Source organism: Xiphophorus couchianus, chromosome 20, assembly GCF_001444195.1.
Source record: "Xiphophorus couchianus chromosome 20, X_couchianus-1.0, whole genome shotgun sequence".
NCBI lineage: Eukaryota > Metazoa > Chordata > Actinopteri > Cyprinodontiformes > Poeciliidae > Xiphophorus > Xiphophorus couchianus.
Genome location: NC_040247.1, coordinates 4,060,147 through 4,080,887, shown reverse-complemented (window position 1 = coordinate 4,080,887; position 20,741 = coordinate 4,060,147). Strand labels below are relative to the sequence as shown.

Here is a 20,741-nt window from a genome sequence, read left to right as displayed (position 1 = left end):
TATTTGTATATTTTAATGTATTTCTACTATTGCATAAAAAACTTCAGCAGTTAAATGGAAAATCTGCAGAATGTCAATTATTAGCAGATTAATCATCAGAATAATCGATAACTAAACACCATCACAGAAAAAAACAAAAGTTTCACGGCCTTCGTGAACAGAAAATATAAAATATAACAGGTAAATATGTTCCGTTTTCGTGGGGGATGAAGAGTTAAAAGCATAATTACCTTCATGTCGCTCATGATGATCTGGAAAAGCCCTCCCAAGGCGCTGCATTCCTTCTCTATACCCGCATCCATTTTTCCACACGCTTCGGAAAAATCCTCCAAACACTAAACTTTTCTTCTAGCTCTTCCAGTAAACGCAAGCAAACAGAAAAAGTGTTTTGAATCCCGCTCCAATAGAGTCAATAGCTGGTTTTCATCCAGCAGAGGCGACTGGGTTGCAACTCAGGAGCCAAAGTCCAGCTTTTAAACAAACGGAGGAAAAAACACCAACTGCCGTTGCGCTGCACTCATCCGATGCTACCGGGCGGCCAGCTGGATAAACGCCCGGAACAACAACACATCATGGCTAGAGCCTCCAGCACTCTCTCCGGGAAAGTCTGACCGGGTTTCTACGGTTAACCCCGTCGGGTAGCAGTCCCAGAATCCGGGAGAAGCGGCTCTTAAGTCCCGCTGCCTGCTAACTCTGCTAGCCTCGGTTAGCGTAAACTCCGCTAGCAACCTGTGACTGTGCGCGAGTCCGAACGGATCACGCACTCACGTTTACGCGTCCAAACGCACGGTTCGATCGGGATCAATCACTGCGACCGTATTCACCGGTCCGGGAGCCTCTCTGCGGTCCGGCGGGACTCTTTACAGCCGACTGTGTTTGTATCCAGAAGAGCGACGGGATAATTTATTTTCCAGCGAGTTTTGGTCGACAGAAGCGGCCGCGTCCCTCTCGTTGCTCCAACAGGAGTCCTAACCTGAAGTGAATGAAATTCTCCCGAAGACTGCGTCAAGGCACGCGCGTTTATAAGCACCACATCCGCTGGAGGTTTTCAAAATAAAAGCCTGCAGTTAACCACAAACAACTATAACATAAAATTAGATAGACAGAAAGGTGGATAGATGATGCAAATTGACGACCTAATTAATATAACTCAAATTACACAAGAAAAGCAGCGCAAATAGAACTAGCCAATCAGTGTTTGAATTGAAGAAACACTTTAGAAACTTCAGCTGTAGAAAAACATTTGGTCACTTCACTGCATCCCCAGCCACACAGGGCTTTATACAAGATGTAAGATAACTTAGTGTATTGTAAAGTACAGTATGAGACATCAGGAAAATAAAACTCCTTAAATTCTGTCCTGTTTTGTGTTTTTGTGTGATACCGTAGGATTATGAGCGCCCCCCCTGGACACCAATATTTCTGGATATGGCCTTGTCTTTTTTACTGCTGACACAGTTTTGAGTTTTTTCCCCTCAACTTTAACAAAAACATTTTGTTTTCCATTGAAACAAAACCTAAATAGGTTTATACATTTGCTTCACAACTAGTAAAATAAAAAAGTGGTGCTTTTACTTTGAAAGCTTTGGAACTTCCTGTCTGCAGTGCAAGGTGGCGCATTGTTTGTTTTGCGTCTCAAAGCCTGGCGGTCCAGGGGGCGGAGCCACGGAAGATCAGGAAAGTTACCAAAACAAAAGGTGCTGAGGTTTTTCCACAGAGTCAGGACATTAAAGTGGGCTTAAATATGTTCTACTTCACAGTTTGATATGCGGGAAACTGTTTGTAGATGTGCACGTACACATAGTTTAACAAATATAAACGGATTCTGTGAAAATCTCTGCAGGTCATCAAGTCAGCAGCAGATGTTCAAACGAACCCAGCATCAAAGCATTTAACATTTTCATCATAAGTTACTGTTTACATCAGTTTTATACTAGTTATAATTCAGTAAACAATCTTATTTATTAATTAAATGAAATAACATATTTCTTTGATCCAAATGTAAGTTTCTTATATGTTACCACAATTAATATTTAAGTGTTTTTTTCCATATTTCCTGTGCAATACGCCACAGTCCAATTATTTAAAATGTAACTGAAAATGCGAAAATATCCCCAAGCACCTGATTGGTTCACCTGCACAGCAGCTCCTCTGTAGGCCAATCACAGGTTAGCCCCGCCCACACACTTTGAAGGTAAATTCAGGAGAACAATATCTAAACAAAAACTCAAATATCTCTGTGCTTCTGATATACAATGACTATACATTTTAAAGAACATTTTTTATGTGTACTTATACACTTTGCATCAAAATGATTATAAATATGTATAATTCATGCGACGGACTGGCGGTCTGTCCAGGTGACCCCCCCTCTCACCCGGAACATTAGCTGGAGAGGCAGCAGCTCCCCTGGGGACAAGGGTGTAAGAAAATGGACGGATGGATGTATAATTCATTTTTATACATGGATTTCTGATTAAAGTGAAATAATAAATGAAAGTATTTTTATAATCTTCATGATCTGTTCACATTTTGATCAAACTTTCTCAGGTGGATGGTGAATAATTCACTTTTTCCCGTTGATATCCACTAAAATGTTTTTCAGTCAAATCAAATATCCAGCTTTATGAAACATTTCAATCAGTCTTGCAAATCAATAAAAAATTTTAAAGGTGTCTGATTTGCTTTGTTATGCTACATCTAAACCTTTGTTGTAGCTATTTTATATCCTGTGTTTTTTGGAGCGTGAAACCATGGTAACGTGACCCTGAGGTCCTAAACATCCCGGTTGGTTGTGTATTTCACCCGGCAACAAGCTGAGTCACCGCCTCGTCTCTACGCTGGTTGCCATGGTGACCAGCACGCGGCGCAGCCTCGGGTTTGCGTGAGTGAACTGCTGAGTCACAGGATCAGCAGCCGCCAAACAGTGGTGCGGTTTCCATGGAAACCACGGGTCCGACAGGACAGGGAGACCAAACACCAGGAAGAAGGTGGTGATGCTCCTCCTGAAGCGGAAAGCTAGAGAGAAAAAAGATTCATGGCATCAAGGCGAACTGCTCCTCCTGGTAAAATAATAGTTTAATTATTGGATAAAGTTATATATTAAAAGCCCTGAAGGTGCGAGACTGAAGCGGAACCCATCAGATCATCTGTTTCCTCAGTCTATCCGGAGCTCAGAGAGCGATTCATTGTTGCTGTTCTGTTTGTTTCATCTGGGTGTCACTGCCACCTGGTGGGTGAACCGTGTAACTACATCATCCATCCATCCCATCGGGGTCACCAGGGGTGCTGGTGCCTCTCCAGAGGTCAACGGGTGGGGCCCCTGGACAGGTCGCCAGTCCATCGCAGGGCAACACAGAGACAGGCAGGACACACACACACACACACACACACACACACACACACACACACACACACATACAAGGAGAATTTATACAGACCAATTAACCTGACAGTCATGTTTTTGGACTGTGGGAGGAAGCTGGAGAGAACCCATCATGCACAGGGAGAACATGCCGAACGAACCCAGAACCTTCTGCTGCAAGGCAGCAGTTCTACTAACTGCCACTGTGCCACATGTGAAGAGAAATATTTCAACACAGAAACCGAAATTAGACTGTCTGAATCATATAAATACAAATAAACACAATAAACAGCTCAATAAATAACAAATATATTAATTTTAACTTAGATCTAGAAATAATATTCAGTTAAGCCCTCAAGATAGATGTGTGAAATGATTGTCAAATCCTCTTTTTGCAGAGACGTCAGGCCAGATTCAAACCCAGGACCTTCCAGCTGCAAGGCAGCAGAGCGACTGATCCACACCCAGGGAAGAAAATGAAAACCAGAACAAAAATACTTACTCTGGTCACATTTGTGTATGCTAACAGACACTCCACTTTTTACTTTTACTTTAAGCAATTAAATTACAAAAACACCTTTGGAAGCAATAAGCATGGATATAAAGCTAAAATTAGATCCAATTTGTATAATAATAATAATAATAATAATAATAATAATAATAATAATACATTCTATTTATAATCCTCTTTTCATATGTAGATTTCAAAGAGCTGCAGCAAAACAGCAATAACAATTGATAAAACTAATTAAATAAATAAGTAGAAGCTAAAATAAAAATCTAAGAAAGTGCACTATCTATTATTGCTAAAAATAAATAACAATAAATGATACAATGGTTGTCTTAAAGAGCAAAAATTGAAATAATAATAACTATTGGATGTATTGTGACTCATATTTCCGACAGTAAATGAAGGTAACGCGAGATGCTTTATGGTCCCTTCAAACCTACTGTTCAATTTTGGAGAAGTATTTGCACTGTGAACTTCCATTGAACCAGATTTCTCCCTTTGTCTTGAACATGTACTGTTTGGCCTCACTGACTACCCAATAAATAAATTTTAAAAACCATTTTTATATTAATCTTATTATATTCTTAGTCAAATGACACATTCACAAATGCCGTTATGCTAATTAAAATCGCTTCTTTCCATTTTTGAAAATGAGGTCAAACAATATATCAGAACTATTGAACATTTCACCAAGACCAAAGCTATTAAAACATGCTCTTTATGTTATTTATGTAATGTTATGGTGATGTATTGTCTCAATGTTTGTAACCCCCTGGCGGACATTATACCACAATGTATGCTGTGTTTGTACTGTTATATATTCTGAATCTCAATAAGGATCTATTAAAAAAAATAATAATCCCTTCAAACCGGAAAGAAAAGTTTGGTCCTGATCGGTGACTGCTGCCACCTACAGGTCAAGAATCAAACAGCACCTTGGGGTTTTTCATTGTGTTTGGTATCCAGCGTGTCTGTGCGGTTTTCCCCCGCAGGTCCCGCGGCTCCCAGAGGGAAACATGGCCTCCATCAGAGAGCGAGCTGCGGCCCTGAAGCTGCCAGAGAAGCTGCGGGCTTTTTCTCCTCCAGGTGGGGACGTCGATTTAATTTAGAGAATGTTTAAAAGTGCTTGATTTGATCATTGTCAACGCATTCTCTGTTTCTGCTGTAAGCCTAAACCTGAGATTTTCCCGTTCTTTTAACAATAAGTCGTTTTTCTGATCCTGCAGTAATCAGCTGTTACAGGTGCAGCTCGTTTACCTGCAATGGCCACAAAAAGTTGATTTATCGACAAAAGTAATTAAAAAGTAATATTTTTAGTGTTTAAGTGATTCTTAGAAACTTTTGATTTTCATAAAGTAATGAAAAAAGTGTAAACGCAGAAATATAACAGCTGATACAACCATGGGGAAGATGGCTGACTTCACAGGGAACAGTTGTTGTTCTCGAGGTCTCAGGGGAAAGTTCAGTGGAGGGAAAACAATGTGTTATAAGTGAAACAATCTGGAACTAGAGCGTTTTAAATCAACATTATGGACTTGCTTACTGAAAATAAGCTCCTATCTTTCTGAAAAGTTACTTGTTAGTTTTACATATTTGCACTAAAACTCCTGGAAGATTTAGTGTGTTAGCAGTGTGTTAGCAGTGTGTTAGCAGTGTGTTAGCAGTGTGATAGCAGTGTGATAGCAGTGTGTCAGCAGTGTGTTAGCAGTGTGTTTGCAGTGTGATAGCAGTGTGATAGCAGTGTGTCAGCAGTGTGTTTGCAGTGTGTTTGCAGTGTGTTAGCAGTGTGTTAGCAGTGCGGCTGAAGGTGGGTCATCATGAGTGCTTGTTGTGTTTCTGTGTCTCAGCTGCTGAAGTGAAAGCAGCGCAGTCGTCTTCCATCTGGAGCGACCTTATCGCCCACCTGAGGTCAAAGGTGACGGTGAAGCGCCGACTGGTCCAGTTCAAGGCCCACAGCGACTGCTTCGTCGGCTCCGAGGCCGTGGACGTCCTGCTGCGGCACGCCGCCAACGCTAACGGCCTGCAGGGTGAGTCCGCTCCACGTTTTACGTCCGGCTGGTCTGCAGTGACTGTCAGAAAGTCCAGATCCTTGGAAACAAACTGTTTCACTTTTTACACTGCAAAAACACGCTGTAAAATATTTCAGTTCACCTGAAAATAAGCAAACTTACAAATAACTTTCTAGCTTTTTATGTCAAATATTGATGAAAGAAAGAACGATTATTTCACTTGCATGAAAACATTTTCATTAACTGAAATAAGATTTTAGCTCTAGAAACTAAACAAAAATTCTTGGTCAGATTTAGTTTTTTGCAGTGCACTCATGGCTTTGGGGTTTTAATTCTTTTATTATTTTGAAGCCAGTAATGTTTTGTCTTAATGACCTACTGACGGGTTTCAGCCATGAATGTGTGTTTGGTCCAACCTGCAGGTGGCGCCGTCTCCAGAGAGCAGGTGGTGTGTGTCTGCCAGGCTCTGCTGCAGAGCGGTGCGTTGGAGGCCGTGGGAACCAGAAACAGGAGGCAGGATGCGTTTGAGGACAGTGGGAGCGCTCTGTACCGGTCAGTAGTGAGGGACTGACTGGGCTTAAACCGGTTCTGGTTTTAAACCGGGTCTGTTTCAAACCAGTTCTGGTTTTGACCGGTTGTCTTTCAAACTGGTTCTGGTTTTAAACCGGGTCTGTTTCAGACCGGTTCTGGACCAGTTCTGGTTTTGACCGGTTGTCTTTCAAACTGGTTCTGGTTTTGGACAGGTTCTGGTTTTAAACCGGGTCTGTTTCAGACCGGTTGTGTTTTGAATGGTTCTGGTTCTGACCGTGTCTCTGGTTCAGGTTCGCCGAGTGGCGCCGTCCTGCTGTGGAGGAGCTGGAGCGACGCGCTGCTCTGGTGCAGCAGCTCTTCCTCGGCGCTCCTCCTCGGTATTCTCAGCATTTCTTAAAATATTTTTATGAATTTTTCAACAGAATTAAAGCAAATAAAGAAAATCATCACATAAAGCATCAGTTACCATAGCAACCGGCTCTGAGCCGTCCGCTCCGTTTAACCTTCAGGCCTGAAGAGCCGGCCGGGTCCGCAGGGTCGGAGGGGCCGGTGGGCAGTCCCAGCAGGGGGCGCCAAACGGACGCAGCGCTGCCTCAGTCCTGTAAGACAACAGTGTTGGTTGTCATGGCAACAGAGGCTGAGAGATGGTTGACCGGTCTGCTTTTGCCTCCTAGTGGTCAACGAGGTGTGGCAGGAGCAGACGCTGCTCAGGCTGCTCAACCTGGTGGAGCTCCCCCTGCTGGAAGGAGTCCTGCAGTGCAGCCAGAGCCCGACCTCTGACCCCTCAGCCAACCTGCTGCCTCACCGTAACCCTGACCTGATCAGCAACAGCCTGGACAGACGGATCCTCCAGGCCTTCAGGGACTCCCAGTAAGTCAGACCAGTAAAGCCAGTAGGACTGATGGTGAAACCAGTAAAACCAGTATGACTAATGGGACTCCCAGTGGGACATACTGGGAGCACTGGGTGTTTCAGGTGTTTCTGGTTTCAGGGAAGACAATTGGCTGACCAGTGGTTTGGACTGTCTGGACTTCCTGCCCGACCAGCAGGTGGCGGTGCTGAGCAGAGAGCTGCCGCGCTGCAGTGACCCAGAACCACCACATGGGGGCGCTGTTCAAGATGGAGGCAAGTTCTGCTCCAATCAGGTTCAACAGAGGTGGTGTTTCCAGCAGCCATGTTTAGCCGCTTCCAGCTGCAGCCATTTTCACGTGAGAGGGTGGTTGTTGGTTGGGGGCGTGGCCAGCGGCGGCGATGGGGCGTGGCCAGCGGCGGGTTGTTTGGATTTAAAGTGGCAGCAGCCCTGAAGCAGCTGAACAGGCAGAACTGATCAGACTGAAATCTGGTTTCTGTGAATCTGATTTTAGATCAAATATTTAATGAACATGTTTTGATTAGGCCATAGACTGGTCCTAAACTGATCAATGAAGCATAATGGGTCACCTTTAAATGAAAAATCTGCAGAATGTAAAAATGTTTTATCTAATCATCAGAATAATCTGTAACTAAATGAATCCTTCAGCCATATCGCTCCAGTAACTGTGTGTCTGTCTGCTGCAGGGCCCAGCAGTGAGGACGATCTACCGGATCGGCCCCCAGCCCCGGGGCAGCTGCTGCTGTTCGGCTCTCTGGTCAGGCATTACGGCAGCCGGCCGCCTCTGCTGCCTTCCAACATGGCGGCCGTGTACACGGCCGTGGCCGAGCTGCTGGGTAGGAAGCCGTACCGCCGCAGCGCCGCAGCCCAGAGGCACTGCGGCAGCTGAACCTGCTTCATGTGTTTGGCAGAGAACGGCCAGCTGGAAAAGGCGCTGGAGGCTCTGCAGCTGTGTCTGAAGCTGCTGCCCCCTGGCTGCCGGGAGGAGCTGCGCAGGCTGCTGACCTTCATGGCTGCTGCAGCTGAACCGCGAGCGCCGAAGCTGGACAAGGAGGTGACGACCGTCAGATCCCTTTAAAACGCTGTGGGGAGACTTTGACTGAGCCTCTGGCGGGTCTGCAGGTGGAGAACAGAGCGGCGGTGATGAAGGCGTTCTCCAAGGCCATTCTTCACAGCAGGAGCTTCCCGAAGGAGAAGCAGGACCTGATACTCAACTTCCTGCTCAGCAACAGACAGGAAGTCTTTAAGGTGACGTCACATCCTGTCAACCCCGTCTGTTGCTGTGACCAACATATTCATAAAAGGTTTAGTGGAGGGAAAAAGTGTGTAGGAAAAGGTGCAGCAGCACCAGAAGCCTTGATAGGATTGTCAAGCAAAATCCATCCAGGAATGAAATTTTCAGTTATCAAAATGATTAAGATTCATTCACTAAATTATTAGTGAAATAATCTGCCAGGGGTTCTTATCGATATTTAAGAGTAATTGACTTTAAAAAAAGCTCCTAAATGTTGTTGAAGAGTTACGTTTAAGTTAGTTTTATCTTTTTTGAGTGGAATAAGATATTTGCAGTAGGAACTAGTCACGTTATTGGTCAGAATTAGTGTTTTTGCAGTGTAGTGATGATCTAACCTGAACGTATTTGCTAAGTTGTTTTCCCATCAGCCTGAATGATTTCTGTGTCACAATCTGAAACAGGAAGTGAGTTTTTCTTTTTCCTGTTTCAGATTCCAGGATCTCTGCACAAAACCATCAGTGAGAAGCTGGCGATGCTTGCTCAGACCGATGCTCCAGGTAACATGATGCTCCAGGTAACATACAGAACCCGACAGAACTGCACTGTTTTTATTTCAGACCTGCAGAGCAGCTTTAGAGCCACTGGAAGGAAAATCTGACTTTAATCTCAGCAGCATGGTGATTGTGTTTCCACGGTGATCGTGTCGCTCTCTTCCTGCAGGTCCGCCGGCCTCCAGCCAGGCTCCTGCTGACGCAGCGAAGCTCGGCACCCAGCAGGCTCTGTTGGAACTGCTGAGCAGCATCAACCTGGACCGCAGCATGGCGGCGAAGGAGAGGAGGCGTCTCCTCAGGCAGTTCTGCTCCGCCCATCCAGAGATCTTCCACCAGTACTTCGGCGACTCCGCTGCCTCTCAGATCTCGGCAAACTTTTGATTTTCTGCTTTTGAACAGTTTCTCCTTGTTTTCACCGTTTTTTTATGCAGTTTCTGCTTCTTGTATTTTCCATGCATGTTTGTTTGTTGACTTGCTTTATTTTCTAAGATAATTAAATAAACCTTATTGATTTCCACAAAGAATATTCCACAGTAGCATCTCCTGGATGTAGCCATCAGGTTTTTGCTAGCTCTGCTAATCCAGCTCCTTTGCTTTTGCCGCTCTCTCCTATCTGTGCTCTGCATCATGAAGCCTCTATTTTTCCAGGATTCATTCAGGTTTCCCAGTAAAATTCAAGGACTTTCATGGCAAGTTTTGAAATTTTTCCAGCAGATCGGAGATAAAAACAATACATATTAAAGCTGCAAGCGGCGTTGGAGGCCCTCAGCGCAGTTCCGGCCTCGCGGTGACCGCGGGGGCTCCAGCAACGCCACCTGTTTGCTGACGCTTGCACCTTCCCTCACCTGTCCGCCAGGCGATACACACTGATGTCTTCAGCAGCGCTCCCTGACGACGCACAAGCGTAGTGGGGTTGAATTTCAATTTCAAGCTATTGGGCTCTTTAGAGGTTAACAAAGGTCAATCCTAACACGTTTAGTGCAAATAAAGTGATGCGTGTATGATTTACAACAGTGTTTCTCAAACTGTGGTCCCTGGATCATTTGTGGTGCGAGGGCTCCCCCTAGTGGAATGAAAACAACTCCAGGACTACTTGTACGATCAGAGGAAGATAAGTTATAGCGACTGGATTCCTTTGAATGTTTAGTGGTAGGAATCGTTCCAGTTAGTCATAGAACATAGGATCGCCAGGCATCCAACCAGGATCGTTCATGCCAAGTTTGGTTTCGTTTGTTTTGGCGAGTACGCCAAGTTCGCCGCTCTGTCACGCAAAAAGAAATAAAACAATAAAAGTTTCTTTAACTTCAGCTAGAGAGAAAAAATGGATCCATTATTTTATTATCTTTAAATGTCTGGTTTCAGCTGTAAATAACACTTTCCAAATTCCAACCTAAGATCGAACTTTATTACTAAACTGTGCAGTTTGAATATCAAGAACTTTCAAGGACTTTATACAGAAATCAGCTGACAGAAATAGGGCTGATAGGGCTGCAGCAGAAATGAGACAAAAGTTACACGTTTTTATCCAGATTCAGGAGTTTGTTTCAGTTTGTTCATATTGGTGACATTCGGCTTCCGCTGCCAGATTGTTTATAACATTTTTCCTCCGGACTGAAATAATCTGCCAGTGGAGCCAAATGTTACCATCAGATTTAAATGAATTAAACAAGCTCCTTTATCTTGCTAAAAAGTTAATCATCATTGTAGAAAGTCATGTTACCATGGACACAGAAAGCAAAGCAGGCCCACAGTATGCCTGATCCTCCACTATACCTGCTCATTAATTTCTGTATTTGTGCTGAAGTGTTTCATTTTTTTCGGTAACGCTCTTTGCTCCAGGTATTTATGTTTCTGAGAAACAGGAAGTTGTTGTTTCCACTTCCTGTCCAGCAGCTTTTCTTTTATCGTTGACCTTCCCGCTGTGACAGCTGATACGCCTGAGCCTGTATCCATGGCAACAGTAAACAGATGCATCAGCGTTCCTCATAGTGCGGCTCTGATGGAAAATTCACTGCAAACATCTGAACCCGTCAACTTTGTTCATCAGGATGAAATCTGGTGAATATTAAGATCATTTTATTCTGAAAAGCTTCATTTTATCTTGTCTGCAAAAAGAAGAATACAGAATGGATGGTTTAACTTCAGTCCAAAAAACACTTTCCTTTTGAAGAAGTTGAATTAATGAATTTAAATTTTCTCTTGTGTATTTCTTTCAGGAAAGCTCATATAAAAATTGAGAAGGATTCTGAAGAATCGTGGAGTAAAAACTGGGGCTTCCTGTCTGAAGCCTATAAAGAGGTAAACATCTGTTTAATTCACTACATTAATAAAAACCGGATTATTTTCGCCTCTAGATGAAAATCCAAAGGTTCAGGATAAAACTGCAGGTCCCAGATTATAAATCCAGATGGTTTTCATGTTAAAATACTTTAATAACAAATTAAATGTCGTTCTGATCAGAGAGCTGCTGCTGACGTCAGGAAGCCTCTGCTGTAGCAGTCTGTGTTGCAGCGGTACTGCAGAAGTCTCTGAACAACTCTGTTGGTGGAAAGAAGAGGATGGTCTAAACCGTGGACTTCTGGTTCTGGTTCTGGTTCTAGTCTGGTTCTGTTCTGGTTCTAGTTCTAGTCTGGTTAGGGTTCTGGTTCGAGTCTGGTTCTGGTTCTAGTCTGGTTCTGGTTCTGCCGCCTCTGCAGACTAAAACTCCAGACTTTTCTTTCTTTATGTTCATATCAAAATGGCCGCCGGTTCTGCTTTGTTTCAGTACGAGATGAAGAGTGTGAAGCTGAAGACGGGACTGAAAACGGAGCTCCACCCTCACCTGACGGTTCGACCTTTGACCCCTCCACAGAAACCCATCCAGGTAAGGCTCAGCCAGCACCTCTGGTCCCGGTCTGCTGTCTACCTGTGCTCCACCTGTCCTCCTGTCCAGGTCAGCTCTAACTCCGCCGTCCCTCTGACCTCTCAGCGTTTCATCGGATGGCGTTCTGGATCGTCGTGCCTCCAGCTGGAAAAGTACGGCGCGGTGCATCATGGGAGGCGTAGTTTCCTGAAGGATTTGGGTTGGTCTCTAGATGCTTGCAGCTGAGTCTGTTACAGTAAATAATAATAACTTAGGATGTTGGTGAATGGCAGGCAATTAAACACATATTTTCCAACAATAATTCAGTCTGATTGCATTTTGTTGGTTTATTTAGACCCTGTTAATAATTAATGGCTGAACTCTGTATAACATGATTATTATTTTCAATCCACTTATTGTGAACATGAAAGCCTGACAGGAATGCGTAGCCTACAGACTTTCAAAAAAATTTTTTTTAGTTATCACCGATGAGATTTAGTGTGCTTATCACTAATGAATTATTTTATTATCCAAATGTCTAGAAAGCAACCAAAGTATTTAGTTAGGCTATACATTCAATTTGAAAATTAAAATGTTGTTTTAAGAGAATAGTTTACAGAAATATTTAGCTAGAAATGAAATATTTATTTTCCAAGCTAAATATCTATTTTGTCAATTCAAAATAGTAACTTACGTTTACTTCACAAGTAGCTGTGAAGTAAAGTATCATGACTTCAATGGGCTGTAAGTTTTGGATACTTAACTCCTCTGGATTTTAAGACCAAAGTTATTTGGAGAGATGCTTTAAATATTTTTCTACTTTCTAATAAATCTTCGAGTTTCCAGTTTTGAATAGAAGTGCTTCAATAAATAGATTTGCTCAATGATGTATGAAGACGCTGATCCTGGCGGCTGGAATCCACCTCTAGTCTTCCGGTTATGAGTCACGGCGCTTACGTAATGACATCACGAGGCCTGTGAGAGAAAAGCGGAAGAAGGGAGTGAAATAACACCAGCGGCAGTTAGGACGTCTAGGAGATCCTCGTTAGCATTTCACCGGTCCGCTCTCACAAAGTTCCGCTGGGTTGTGTGTGTTCACAGCCGAACCGGCGCATTTTAATCTGAATCACACAAAATGTCGCTGTTTGGTAAGATATTCGGCACCGGAGGAGGGAAGGGAGGGAAGGGACCGACTCCCCAGGAGGCGATCCAAAAACTCCGGGAAACGGAGGAGATGTTGGCCAAAAAACAAGAGTTTCTAGAGAAGAAGATCGACCATGAGCTGCTGACGGCGAAGAAGAACGGCACGAAAAACAAACGAGGTGAGATAAATCTCCCTGGCTGTTCGGGGTTAGCGGCTGAACAGCTGCTTAGTTGGTAAGTTAGTTAGTTAGTTGGTTGATAGGTTAGTTAGTTAGCCCACAGGCTAACCTCCAGAAGGAGAATGGGAGCTGGCAGCTGGTACTTAATTTTTTTAATAACTTGTTCATGAGCAGGGGAGCTTCTGTTGAGGGTTTTAGTTTAAGCTGAAATGAACCGGAACAACAAAAATAATTCATTAAAAGAGCAGAAAGTGTTAATGCGATCAAAACTCAAGCTTAAACTGTAAAAAATAAATAAATCATTGTCCAGCTGGTCTCTGCGCCGCTCTCGGTTTTCCACCCTGAATAAATCTGCTATTAAGGACGCAGTCCTGCGTCTCCACCGCCGAACCGTGGATTAGTTCACGCCGAGCTTACTGCAGCGCAGTGTCAGGGGAGGCAGAGCCTCACCTGTCATCATGGAAAAATAATATATTATTATAAAATAATTGATATTGCTTTTTTTCTACCCTGTGGTTTGTACTATAAAGTACCTATTTTTCATTCAACTTAACCAATTCTAATAATTTTTTCTGTAAAATCGCAGGATTAAGCATTTTCCCATTCAAATGCTCGGAGCGCAGCTGCCATTCTATGATAGCATGCTCCTCCTGTCTGTTTAAAAAGGTTTTAATATATAAACAGATTTTCCATAACTTAGCTTATGTATATATTATTCAGTGTTTTTGTCACTAACTGTGTGTGTAACTTGTTTCGTGTGCTGAGCAGCGATCAGAAACCAGAGAACAGATTCCAGGTGAGGCAGGCAGTTCTCCGGCCTCATGGCAGGGGGCGCTCATGATCCCAGACAGTGTGACTCCACAACTGCAGAGTAAGAGACAGTAACAGCGAGCTAGAAATACAGTAAAGTGCAGCGGTATATTTATAGTTTTCTCCTCTTACCGAAGCATTCACTTATTAAGCCTAACACCATACCACTGCAACAGACTGAATGTCCTGCTCTTTGTGTGGGAAATATTTCAGTGTTTTTTTGTGTGTGGCGTTGTTGTCAGTTGCTATGGCAACGAGTCTGCGCGTACCTGCGCTGATACAGAGAGCGAGAAAGACGTGGTTTTGAGTTGTACTTTAACGGTTTTTCCCTTTTCTGTGGAGCACAGCACAGTAAATGTACATAACGTTTCTCCAATTGAACCGATCAGAAGTCGGTAAGGCTGTGAACGAGGGGATTTCCGTGTCCATCCGGGAAATCCCGCCTGCCGCAGCGGTAGTTCAGCTGGCCGCGAGTCCAGCTCCGATGAGATTTTTCTTTTCTTTCGTTAAATGTAAAGCTGAGGTAAATGTTTCCCTCTGCTTCCTCGCTCATGAGCGCAAACAGAAAAAAATGGGGCTGGAGCCCCAAGAAGAAAACCGTTCGGCGGTCGCTGGGGAGATTACCTCGGCAGGACCAGTAGGACCGGGTCGAACGGAGCCGGGCTGGGCCAGGCCGGACCCTGCAGTGCAAAAAGGGCTTTATTCTGCCTGTGGGATGCTGCTCTGTTTTAAAGCTGTCAGATCAGCAGAGACACGCTGAAGTTCTGATCGATCTGCTGCAGCTGTGAAGCTTTTGTTTCAACTCCTCTGGGATTTGGGGTCAGAGTTCAAGCGTTAGCAATCTGACCTTTGAGTTGCTGATCAGATGCTCACCATGTTCCTTGTTGTTTATGACGTTTTTATTATTCATTTCCACTTTGTCACTCTCTAGGCTCTCATCGCTTTGCTTGGTTAATAAATTGATTATTGGTTCATTGGTTCTCACACAGGCAGTTTTCACTTCATCTTTGGTGGCATATTTACTTCCAAACACAAACCTGATGATCAGGATTGTTTTCTGCTTCCAACTGTGGCAGGATAGAGGAGAGTTAATGAGGAACATACCAAACCTGTTCTGATCATATCAGGCATGTTGACTCCTCTATCTGCACCTCAGTCACCGTTTGTTGAATCCATGCAGTGAGACTGAAGAGGAAGAAGATTCAACACGACGTTTATGCAAACTGTCAGGACCTGATGAGCTAAGCTTCTTTATCTCGTTCCCAGAAAGCATCAGCAGAGAGAAAGTGATCTGGACTCAGCGCCGTAATCTCATAAAGAGTCACATAATGTCGTTTCAGATCATGTCTGGATGCTGAAATAATCGAATCAAACTGGGACTGGGAGCCGCCATGAGGCTCCCTGTGGATCCACACGGACATGTAGCAGCCTAAATATAAATATCATCACATACAGTATATATGGACAGGAATAAGCTGCCACTAATGTGTGGTTGGGAAGCTCAGGCATATTTAAATCTGTTGTTTTGTTGCATCTGAGACGTGTCCTGAAGGTCAGACAAAGGTCGCAGATTCAGGTAGAAGTTTGGTTTAAAGTGTTTAATAAACCGTGTTTGGAGAAGGTTTTCACCAAGGATGTTTTCTACTCGCAATCTAAATTCGCTTTCACTTCAGATCTATAAAAAACAGTCAAACTTGGAAGCTGAAATACTAGATAAAATTACAAAAACTATTTTTATGTTTTTAGTTTTATATGTTGAACAACAATATTTATTGAACCAAAGTAGTGTGATTTCTGTAGAAATGGAAATTAGTAAATTTGTTGTCTGTGTTTTCAGCAGCTGGATCAGGCTGTGGCTCACTGGCTTCGTTTCTAAGCTTTGTTTGTGCGCCCTGCTCTGCCTCTTACTAAAAGTCAGGTGATGTTTGCGCTCCTAATGTAATAAAAGCAAAAACATGGCGGATGACAGATGAATTCTTTGTGTTGTATCTTTTAATTTTCCATTTTAAGATTTTCTGTATATATTTTTTTAAAGCCTCACATCAGTGAAAATTGAACTTTGACCTTTTGTTTCAAACATCTGGAAGAGCCTGACTTATTGAGGACCGTCTGAAATCCTCAATCCAGGACTGCAAATGGCCCCCGGGCCACACTTTGGACACCCCTAAAAACTATTCTGCATCTGCTTTTTGTCCAGAAATGTTTGGGGGGTTTTCTAGAAATTGTCCAAAAGTATTACACACACACACAGTAATGTATTTGTATAGTTTATGAGTATTTAATATTTTACCATATTTCCATTTATTCTGGTTTTTGTTTCTGAACTTTGACCCTTTCTGACTCCTGACCAACCCACAGAATCTCTAAATAACCAGAATAAATCCAAACCTTTTGAGGAAATGAAATATCTTGCTTTTAAATAAAAATGAAACAGTTTAGTTAACATTACTGACTCTTGACATCTACTACCTGAAATATATCTGAGAGCCCAGACAGGCGTGAAAGGGTTAATTCATCCCTTCACAAAATAAAAATGAGTGAATTTGGAGACTGAATGTTTTTAATGATTAAAAGGCAAACTGCCCTCCAGCAGGTGGCATGGTGAATCATGATAAGCTGATGAAATGAGAAAACCTGTTGGTCTTTATTCCTCTGGGCTCAGAAGGACAGATTGTCAGATGGACCAGTGGACAGATGAACTGTCCACCTGTCCTTCTGTCTGATGTACAGTGGATAATGGACAGTGGACAGGTGGACAATGGACAGGTGGACAGCTCTACGTCCAACTTCTGGAGAAAACTTTGATTTATTCAAAACCATCTTGGTTTTATTCAGTGACTCTTTCTTGTTTCAGAGATCCTTACATCTCCATGGCAACCATTAGGCTCTGAAACCCCTGGAGGGCCTAGCCCCGCCTTCAAGGCGCAGCTCCGCCCACACTCAGCTCCTTCAGACTATCCAGCAGCAATTAGCTAACACCTGCTGCTCAGAGCAGCTCTGGTAAAAACGTTAAAAGGTAAACAGGGAAGCCATGTTGGGATGACTTCCTGGAGGCGGAACTTCAGAGAGAGCAGGCGCTTCTTAAAGACACAGAGGCCCAATTTCAGTTAGTTAAAACAGGAAGTCACATTTCTTTAAAATTATATTTGATATATTCAGCATTTTTTTTTACAACAAGTGTGAGAGTAACATAGTAACGAAATGGTACTAAATGCCTGGAACATCCATGATGCTGCTCTTTTAATGATTTAAAGACAGTTTTATTTCAAACATCAACATATTAAATTATTGATTAATAAATGTTAGGTGGTTCTGCTTGGCATATTTTTGAGGCTTTATACCTTAAAACCGACATCATTAGTCATGAGATTTTGGTCATTTTACTTCTTAAATATGAGAATCATTATTTTTAAATGTGGAACTGCTTCACAATATTTGTCTGTTTTGAAGCAATTTTGAGTATCAGGCTGACTTCCTGTTTCCTGTTGCTGCCGATCTGCTGACCTAGCTGTGTTTCAGAAAGACTCACTTCCCGTTTGGTCTAAATTCAAAAGAAGAAAAGCTGATTATGCGTGAGGTTAATTTATCTCAGCTGACTGATGGGACAGGTTAATGGAGGTGTAATAAATGAAGGTGACCTTTGACCCCCAGCGGCTCTCCAGGCCCTGAAGAGGAAAAAGCGCTATGAGAAGCAGCTGACCCAGATTGACGGGACGTTGTCCACCATCGAGTTCCAGCGGGAGGCGCTAGAGAACGCCAACACCAACACGGAGGTGCTGAAGAACATGGGCTTCGCTGCCAAAGCCATGAAGGCCGCACACGAGAACATGTAAGCTCTCTGTTCTGCTTCCTGTCGCTTTGGGCTTACTTCCTGTTGGTTTTCATATAAACGCAATCTTTCTCCCCGCCGTCCGCCAGGGACATCGACAAGGTGGACGACCTGATGGCGGACATCACGGAGCAGCAGGAGCTGGCGCAGGAGATCTCTGATGTCATCTCCAGACCGGTGGGCTTCGGGGAAGATTACGACGAGGTGAGAGCCGATCGGAACCAGAGGTCCAGTTCAGCTCTGACTTTATGTTCGCACTTCGATTCTTCTTCTTCAGACGCTGTCCAAACGGCTTGTTCCCAATTTTCTACCACAAAACAAAGTGCTGCGGCGGCCATCTTTACTGCCTAACGGAGTGCTGCTGGGTGGCGGCCATCTTTACTGGTTAAACAGAGTGCTGCTGGGTGGCGGCCATCTTTACTGGTTAAACAGAGCGCTGCTGGGTGGCGGCCATCTTGACTGCCTAACGGAACGCTGTCCAGATTATGGCCTAATCCCAGCGTCTGTGTTCAGGATGAGCTGATGGCGGAGCTGGAGGAGCTGGAGCAGGAGGAGCTGGATAAAAACCTGCTGGAGATCGAGGGAACAGAAGACGTGCCTCTGCCCAGCGTCCCGTCAACGTCGCTTCCCTCTCAGCCAGGTGAGACTTCCTGTTCAGACTCACCTGCTGCTGCGCCGGACGCTCAGCCTCACCTTTGACCTCTCTCTGTTTCTGCTCCAGCCAAGAAGAAGGTGGAGGAAGAGGAGGACGGCCTGGCCGACCTGGAGGCCTGGGCGGCCAACTGAGCGGGGTTTCCCTAGCAAAGCAGCAGGGGCTGTCGGTTGCTGATGCTGCTCTGCGTCCCAGCTTCTCTTCCTGCTGAGCGACCTCTGACCTCTGCTCCCTCTGAGAGAAACAAAATGTACTCCAGGAGCCTGAGGCTACCATGTGTTTGTGGAAATGGTGTGTGTGTGTGTGTGTGTGTGTGCGTGCGCGCAGCAGCAGCAGGACCAGGCTTGTTTTACAGCAATGTGAAGCATCACCTCATGTACAGAAAGGGGCGCGGCGGCGGCCATCTTGCTGCTCTCCATGCTCCTGTCAGTCTGCTGCGCTGCAGATATGATGAACCCGTTTCTGCTGAATGTCTTAAGAATGTCGGATTGGTACTGAACCGTGATCTACAGATTACTGAAGGAGCGTTTGCTCCTGTTGCACAGCTGGAGTTTAAGTTTCCATGAAACCTTTGCTGCTTCGCTTCAGCCACACCTTCAAGTCTTATTTTCCTTAAAGCAATTTGGAAGAAAACATGAAAAATTTTGCTTCCTTTCAAGAGTTTAAATAATCTAAAATTTCACACACATCTCTGAAACAGACATGTTGCATTAACCAACTGCTTAAATGTTCTCTGAATGTGTATTTAGCTCAGTGATTTTATCTATAACCGGAATGTCCTGCAGGAAGAACACGCAGCTTTCTGCTCTGAGCTGCTGCTCTTCTCGCCGAGTTAATCTCCTGATTGCTGAACGGTTTGGGATTAAATGAGACTGAGGTGAACTCCTGAAGGGAGGTTTTCTGTTTCAGCTGTAAATTGATAAGTTGATGTTTGATCTGTTTCTGATTGGCCTGCTGCTCTGCTGAATGAAACGTGCCTGACACCTCCTGCGCCTTGTGATTTGCGGTTTCCTAACGACTGGATTTATGTGTAACTCTGCTCCAGCACTCACTGATGGACCCGATGGGTTCTGGTTCTGACTCCGTCTTCCTGCTGAAATCACCATGGAAACAAGCTTCTGCTCACTGCCGGGCTGCAGCCTCTCCTCCTGTTCGTCAGATCTAACCTTTGATAAAAGCGTTGCAGCTCTTTGTATTTATAATAAGTAAAAAGCTCCAACATATGCTGGGATTACTTTACCTCAGATGTCGTCATGCTCTTCCTGACCGCGCTGGTTCTGGACTTTATCCAGCACAAACAGTTTCACTGTTACTACAGCACAGGTAACCTGAATAAAGTTTGGATTCAATGACTTGTAAGAATTGCTGATTCTCCAAATAAAATAATTAGATTTTTATGCTTTTTCTCAATCGGCCATTGCTGGTCCTTTTTTCTGATTTTTAAAGTAATTCTGTTAATATTCCTCCTTTATTAAATGATTACAACATTTTTTTTAAGTCTTGGTGGAGGAAGTGGTTCCAAGATCAGTTCCGGATCGAAGATATTTTAAAAGTTTATCCGTAGATACACAGAACTGGTCCAGGAACTGACCCTTGAGGAACCCTCCACCAACAGCTTCCTTGTTTTCAAGCTCAAACTCTTGTTTCGACAGTTTCTGTCATTCACGTTGATTTTCAAACATCTGCAGAAAGAATCATTTACTGCTAGAAAAACATGTTTCCTTTAAATAGTTTAAGTTTTTGGTTGTTTTCTAAACTCGGCCTCACAGAGCCAGAGGAACCTGAGCTGGCAGTTCTCCTACATCTGCTCCTGAATTAGCTGTAGCATAGTGTTACAGCTCAATGTCAAAGGTCACGCTCAGACTGTCCGTCTTACCGGCTGCATTTCTTTGATCTTTTCTAACTAAAGCTACAGAAAATGTTGTGACTTGCATGCAAAGTTATAATTTAAACATCTGGGTTGCATAATTTAAGACTGTGGGAGAAGTAAAGATGGTGGGTCAGCTTTGACCCCCTTTCAGATAGAAGTTACATTATAAATTTGGCTGATCCAGATGATTGTGTTATTACCAGACATTTGGATGCTTGGCACACATACACACGAAACAAATGTGATGTTTTACAAACCAGTAAAAGACTTGGAAACCAGTCTTAAATTAATTCCATTTCTGCAGCAGCAAAACAGAAAAACATGAACAGAAAATAAAAAATATTT

At 43.7% G+C, this 20,741-nt stretch overlaps 4 protein-coding genes across 8 annotated transcripts in view; 3 read left to right on the top strand and 1 right to left on the bottom strand.

Annotated features, from left to right (window-relative positions):
- The window catches only part of mtss1 (MTSS I-BAR domain containing 1), a 31,759-nt gene extending 30,764 nt beyond the window's left edge, over positions 1-995 (bottom strand). For 2 of the 4 annotated variants that reach the window (XM_028002346.1, XM_028002345.1), the window contains exon 1: positions 231-994. In XM_028002346.1, coding sequence (XP_027858147.1) covers positions 231-302 — 72 coding nt within the window. In that variant the 5' untranslated portion in view covers positions 303-994. Of the gene's footprint in view, positions 1-230 lie in introns of all 4 variants that reach the window. The other 2 variants (XM_028002343.1, XM_028002344.1) reach the window with 2 other exon arrangements.
- A 1,784-nt stretch (positions 996-2,779) lies between these two features.
- On the top strand, positions 2,780-9,592 carry LOC114135253 (DEP domain-containing protein 7-like). Its single transcript, XM_028002359.1, has 14 exons — positions 2,780-3,065; positions 3,763-3,881; positions 4,868-4,961; positions 5,723-5,902; positions 6,307-6,436; positions 6,706-6,792; positions 6,925-7,016; positions 7,090-7,285; positions 7,407-7,540; positions 7,973-8,122; positions 8,198-8,340; positions 8,409-8,534; positions 9,011-9,077; positions 9,241-9,592. The coding sequence occupies exons 3-14, from the start codon at positions 4,892-4,894 to the stop codon at positions 9,450-9,452; spliced, it is 1,587 nt and encodes a 528-aa protein (XP_027858160.1). The 5' UTR covers positions 2,780-3,065; positions 3,763-3,881; positions 4,868-4,891; the 3' UTR covers positions 9,453-9,592.
- Positions 9,593-9,698: 106 nt separating this feature from the next.
- Positions 9,699-12,833, top strand: LOC114135256 (uncharacterized protein C20orf85 homolog). Of its 2 annotated transcripts, XM_028002363.1 has the most exons (4): positions 9,699-11,129; positions 11,288-11,369; positions 11,836-11,934; positions 12,004-12,833. In XM_028002363.1, exons 1-4 carry the CDS (start codon positions 11,023-11,025, stop codon positions 12,157-12,159), a joined length of 444 nt encoding a protein of 147 aa, XP_027858164.1. In that variant the 5' UTR covers positions 9,699-11,022; the 3' UTR covers positions 12,160-12,833. The 2 variants fall into 2 exon arrangements, with proteins under 2 accessions (XP_027858164.1, XP_027858163.1); XM_028002362.1 differs by having other exon boundaries at positions 11,836-12,833.
- A 57-nt stretch (positions 12,834-12,890) lies between these two features.
- chmp4ba (charged multivesicular body protein 4Ba) lies at positions 12,891-19,936 on the top strand. Its single transcript, XM_028002361.1, has 5 exons — positions 12,891-13,235; positions 17,697-17,874; positions 17,964-18,078; positions 18,388-18,514; positions 18,596-19,936. Exons 1-5 carry the CDS (start codon positions 13,049-13,051, stop codon positions 18,658-18,660), a joined length of 672 nt encoding a protein of 223 aa, XP_027858162.1. The 5' UTR covers positions 12,891-13,048; the 3' UTR covers positions 18,661-19,936.
- Positions 19,937-20,741: the final 805 nt, after the last annotated feature.